At 36.2% G+C, this 5,606-nt stretch overlaps 1 protein-coding gene and 1 non-coding gene across 2 annotated transcripts in view; one reads left to right on the forward strand and one right to left on the reverse strand.

Moving 5' to 3' along the window:
* Positions 1-5,606, reverse strand: part of LOC107757016 (testis-specific gene 10 protein-like) — an 11,887-nt gene that overhangs the window by 2,959 nt on the left and 3,322 nt on the right. The window contains exons 7-15 of the mRNA XM_016574351.1: positions 4,088-4,239; positions 3,834-3,949; positions 3,143-3,297; positions 2,985-3,040; positions 2,817-2,837; positions 1,796-1,964; positions 1,604-1,714; positions 1,328-1,513; positions 941-1,108 (exon numbers count right to left, since the gene is read on the reverse strand). Coding sequence (XP_016429837.1) covers positions 941-1,108; positions 1,328-1,513; positions 1,604-1,714; positions 1,796-1,964; positions 2,817-2,837; positions 2,985-3,040; positions 3,143-3,297; positions 3,834-3,949; positions 4,088-4,239 — 1,134 coding nt within the window. The remainder of the gene's footprint in view (positions 1-940; positions 1,109-1,327; positions 1,514-1,603; positions 1,715-1,795; positions 1,965-2,816; positions 2,838-2,984; positions 3,041-3,142; positions 3,298-3,833; positions 3,950-4,087; positions 4,240-5,606) is intronic.
* trnaq-cug (transfer RNA glutamine (anticodon CUG)) lies at positions 341-413 on the forward strand. The gene has a single exon. It is a non-coding gene; the product is annotated as a tRNA-Gln (tRNA).

Below are 5,606 nucleotides of genomic sequence, written 5' to 3' on the forward strand. Positions count from 1 at the left end.
TAAATTGATTATTATGTTTTAAATATGGTTATTTTTCTTACAAAAACTTATCAATTTGCTACAGGAGGACTTTGTTCACCCCCCGGAGCTGTGTGAGACACTTTTTTTATGGATGGGCGCTTTTTATTTAACTTCTTTTGGACTGATGCACTGCAACACCCGTTGAGTGCCATTAAACAGCTTGAAAGATCAAAGACAATTTTTAATATAACTCCGACTGGATTCGTCTGAAAGAAGAAAGTCATATACACCTAGGATGACTTGAGGGTGAGTAATTTATGGGCTAATTTTCATTTTTGGGTGAACTAACCCTTTAATAGCGAACACCAAAACAACAAGAGACCCAGTGGCCTAATGGATAAGGCATCAGCCTCTGGAACTGGGAATTGTGGGTTCGAGTCCCACCTGGGTTGCGTCTGAAATACTACACGAGTTCTATGGCAATTTGTTAAAAAAAAAAAAACACCTTCTAATGTGCATTGTGTTTCTGCAAAAAGCCAAAATCTATTAATAGCGAACACCAAACAAGCAAGAGACAGAGTCGCTCAATGGATAAGGCATCAACTCTGGCCCTGGGGATTATGATCAAGTGCCACCTGGGTTGTGTTTGAAGTGCTGAAAAAATTCTACAGTAGTTTAAAAAAAATAATAAAATAAACTTGCGATGTTTCTACAAAAATCCAAACTCAATTAATAGCAAACAAAATCACGCAAGAGGCCTAATGGATAAGGCATCAGACTCCAGATTTGGGGGTTGTGGGTTTGGGTCATGTTTGAAGGGCTAACTTTAAGTTGGTGGTGCAACAATTTCTGAGGTAAAAGCTTCGGTCTATGGAGCTGAATAGCGTGTGTTTTAAACCTGCAGTTATACTTGTTGCCCTGACATCAAGTAGGTAATATACAAAAAATCTACTTGTTATAAACCAATTTAAGCACTCACAGCTTCTTTGCTGGCGTCCAGTTTGACGCAGAGCTCTCGTGTTTTTTCCAGGTCGGTCTGCACCTGTGTGCGCTCAGTCTGGGCCTGACGCAGATCTTCCTCCATGTAAATCATCTTTCGGTTAAGCTGAGACAGCAGGCTAGTACAGCTACGCTCTGCACTCAGTGCCTGGACACAGCAACAAACCACAATTTATGAGAGACTGAGTTATCTAAAGCCAACTGCACTACCAGTCTGAAGAACATTAACTACGGACACACTCTATGGGTTTGCTACAATGTGAGGCTTCAAAAACTTGATGAGCTTCAGTCTTGTAGTGAGCATTTGGGCTGAGTTGAGATATCTCCTGCATATTAACAAATACCAACATCATGATGGCCAAGTGACCTGTTGCAGGCTGCTCTCTAGGCTGTCTGCTCTTTCTTTGAGTCGAAGGATCTCTAAGTTTGAGTTGTGAAGCTCAAGACGGAGTTCAATGACAGTGGTTTCAGCATGTCTGGCCTGCTCCTCCCAGCTTTCCACCTGAAGTGACGCTTTCCTTTGAGACTCTTGCAGTTCTCTGCACTCACGCTCCTAAAGAGCAACAAACAACAATCAAGAACACACTACAAAGAAAATGCCTGTCATCTGTTTTAACAGCCTTTTTTGTTTAAATTACTCCACCTTAGCAGACAACAGATCTTCAGTGCGTGAGATGTCAGCATTGTGAACTTGTTCTTTTTTCTGCAAGTCTTCTATTTCCTCATTAGCTTCTTCCAGCTTGAGCTGTAAAGTCTGAAAAGAAATATAGAAAGTTGGAGGTCTTTTTACATTATTTATTGCAATGAATTTGCATTAAACAGTTTGGTACAGTACCTGATTCTCCAGATGTGCGTTGTCAAGGTCTTCCCTCAGCTGGCCGTTCTTTTGCAATGTGGTGTCTTTGACTTTCATCACTGTGCCCATCTTGTTTTCAGAGTCTGACAGCTTCCTCCTCAGAAAATCCAGCTCTCTTTCTCTGCCAGCTACGGTCTCCCTCAGAGCTCTGTAGACAGGAAGTCACATCATCATCGCCACTAATTTTCATAGTCACTCATAAATCATAGTCAAAAATAATTTGAGGAAATACAGCATGTTATTGTTATTGTTATTGATGTTATGAATACTAATACATCACCTACTCATACACTTAAGTACTCAAAACTGCAAATGCTGGTTTATATCCTCTAAATATTTCTGTATTACAAACACAGAGGAAACTACACTACCATTCAAAATTAATTAATGAAATGAATAATTTTATTTAACAAGGATGCATTAAATTGATTAAAAGTGACAGTAAAGACATATATAATGTTACAAAATATTTCTTTTTCTAAATAAATACTGTTCTTTTGAACTTTCTACTTTTTCTACTCAAAGAATCCTGAAAAATGTATCATGTTTCCACAAAAGTTATATTAAGCAGCACAACTGTTTTCAACAGAAATGTTTCTTGAGCAGCAAATCAGCATATTAGAATGATTTCTGAAGGATTATGTGACACTGAAGACTGGAGTAATGATGCTGAAAATTCAGTTTTGCCATCACAGAAATAAATTACATTACAAATAGTATTAAAATAGAAAACAGTTATTTTAAATTTTAATAATATTTCACAATATTACAGTTTTTACTGTGTTTTTTGGTCAAATGCAAATGCAGCCGTGGTGAGCATAAGAGACTTCTCAAACAACATAAAAATCAACAAAAATCAACAAAAATCTTACTGACCCCAAGCATGTAAACGTTCATGTATATACAGGAGAAACTACACAAAACTGTTCTAAGAAATTATACATTTTGAGCCCAGGTGACTATGTGATATGATACATCAACATTAGCATTATTCTTATACCTGGATGGTGAACATAACACACTGAGTAAGGAAAAGAAAATAATACAGTAAGCTTTATTTTATACAGAATTTTGGTAAAGTTTCTTTAAAGAATCATTCACCACACGCTACACAATCACTACATAGATTAACAGTTTGTTAATCTGTAAAAATTAATAGAGAACTTACATTAGAGTTGTCTCAAGATCCTCGGTTCTCAGTTTCAAGCTCCTGATGGTTTTCTCCTTTAAAAAAACATATCACCAAGTGTACTAACTAACTGGAAAGCAAACAAATCTAATATACAACCAAAAATATGTGTTTTAGTGTGTGATCGTAGGTAGTACCTTCTCATCTAGCTGGTCATCTGCTGTGCTGAGCAGATCTGTCTTTTTCTCCAGTTGTTCCTGCAGCGAGACTCTGTGCTGGTCCAGCTCTGAGACTGTTCCCCGCAGTGTGTTCATCTCCTCTTGCATAGCAGTCACCTGCCTCAGGAGAGAGTCTGAAACACACAAAGGAAAAGTGATGCAGTTATACACATACATTCTTTTAAATTATTGCACCTGTCAGACTGATTAATTCAAAACATTCATCAACACATTACCATTCAAATGTTTGGGCTCAGAAACATTTTATAATGCTTTTAAAAGAAGTCTCTTATACTTACCAAGATCATTTATTTGATCAAATATTTTTCAGCATCATTACTCCAGTCTTCAGTGTCACATGATCCTTCAGAAATCATTCTAATATGCTGATTTGTTGCTCAAGAAACATTTGTTATTATAATCAATACTGAAAACAGCTTAATATTTTTGTGGAAACCGTGATGCATTTTTTAAGTATTCTTTAATGAATAGAACGTTTAAAAGAACAGCATTTCCTTGATTAATAAAAGTATTAATTTCTCTAAAAAAAATCCAAACTTTTGAACGGTATTGTATTTTTTTGTTCTTCCCATAGCTCTGGCATAATTTCACCTGAGATATCTACTGATTAATAACAGCACAGATTAAAGGTACTGTCTGGCTTTCTCACCATTCTTCTCATCCAGCATTTTATTTCTCTCCTGAGTGTTGTGTAGCTCTCCAATCCTACAGGTTAGTCTTCGCTGATTCTCACTCAGAGAGATTTCCAACTGATTATTTGTGAGTCTGGTATACACACACACACACACACACACAAAGAAATGAACAATGAAAGTATTAAAAAAAAATAAAAATAAAAAACTTTAAACCTACTTTCAGCATTGAAATATGGACACATCTTGTTGTTTTTGATTGCTGGTGTACCTGCGGCTGCTGCACTCATTTCTGAGGCGGTTGAGTTCTTCCTCACTGGCATTGAATTTTCGCTCAAGTATTTGAACTTCCTCCTCCAGACTCATCATTGTCTCCCTCATTTGAGCGTGCCTGCTTTTCTGTTCCCCTCGCTCCTGCTCCAGCTGGGACACACACAAAACAATGACACTAGCCCATAACAATCACTGTGCATGAAAATAACTACAGTTTATAATATAGTATAATATGATACAGTATGTTATAGTACAGTATGTTATACTATATAAGTATCTGACATGATTTTCTTTAGGATAGCCCAGAGGAAATCTGTATTTCTCAGAGGTTTCGTAATGCACATATTACACTTAAGTTTCAACTAAAGTATCCATTTTGACTCAATAGAAACAAAGAAATAAAAATAGAAAAAAATGTTGATATACAGACAGAATAAAGAGCCATAAATAAATGTGGATAGAAGTTCAGACATATAATTTGTTTTTTATAGAATTTGATAAAAATGTAAATATAAAAGACCGTTTAATATAATTCTAAAATGTCCATCTTCAGGTCATGGTACACATGTCTTCTTGCTGCGAAATCTTGATGAAGTAAACGTAAGAATAAGAATGTTGCTGGGCAATGCTGCCGTCAACGGGCAACCAGGGGAGACACAGGGCCCACGACCGATCTAAAGTACCCAGATAGAAATTTGTTGCCCATCCTCAAAGGGAAAGTGCCCAAGCAACACTGCTCAAAAAAGTTGCCCCGTGTATCATCACCTTAAGTATCAAAGTCATCAGTCATCTTTGTATTGCATTGCATTACATGTTTTGCCCCCAACAATATTTTGGTGCATTTAAATATCATCGTAATAAGACATATTACTGGAGGATATAGAGTGAGAACTGATGTCTAAAGTATATATATTTTATGTGAGTAGCCTGTTATACTGCTATAAAGATCTAATTGATTTACATAACAAGCTATCAGAATTTCATCTTACTTTTTGGTCATAAAAATAACAACATCTGCATCAAATTGAATTTTTACTGAATAAAAGGTGCTTTTTCCTCCTCAATAATGAGCTCTATAAAAGCCTGATGTACCAAATACATACGCAAACTTTTTTAAAAAATGTATCTAAAGGTTCATTAACTGTTCTAAAAAAAAAACTATTTTTTAATATGTCAGGCTTAAAGGCTTAAAGGGGTCATATGATGCGATTTCAATTTTTCCTTTCTCTTTGGAGTGTTACAAGCTCTTGGTGCATAAAGAAGATCTGTAAAGTTGCAAAGACTAAAGTCTCAAATCCAAAGAGATATTCTTTATAAAAGTTAAGAGTCAGCCACACCTACCTAAAACGGCTCGTTCTAACACACCCCACATGTCTACGTCACGATGTGAGAAGATTTGCATAACGCCGCCCAAACGTTCACGCAAAGAAAGAAGGCGTAACTTAAAAATATTTGGCTGCACAACTGTTGATAATTCTAATAATAAATCAGCATATTAGAATGATTTCTGAAGATCA

The sequence above is a fragment of the Sinocyclocheilus rhinocerous genome, unplaced genomic scaffold, assembly GCF_001515625.1.
Source record: "Sinocyclocheilus rhinocerous isolate Xijiao unplaced genomic scaffold, SAMN03320098_v1.1 scaffold953, whole genome shotgun sequence".
In the NCBI taxonomy this organism is placed as follows: domain Eukaryota; kingdom Metazoa; phylum Chordata; class Actinopteri; order Cypriniformes; family Cyprinidae; genus Sinocyclocheilus; species Sinocyclocheilus rhinocerous.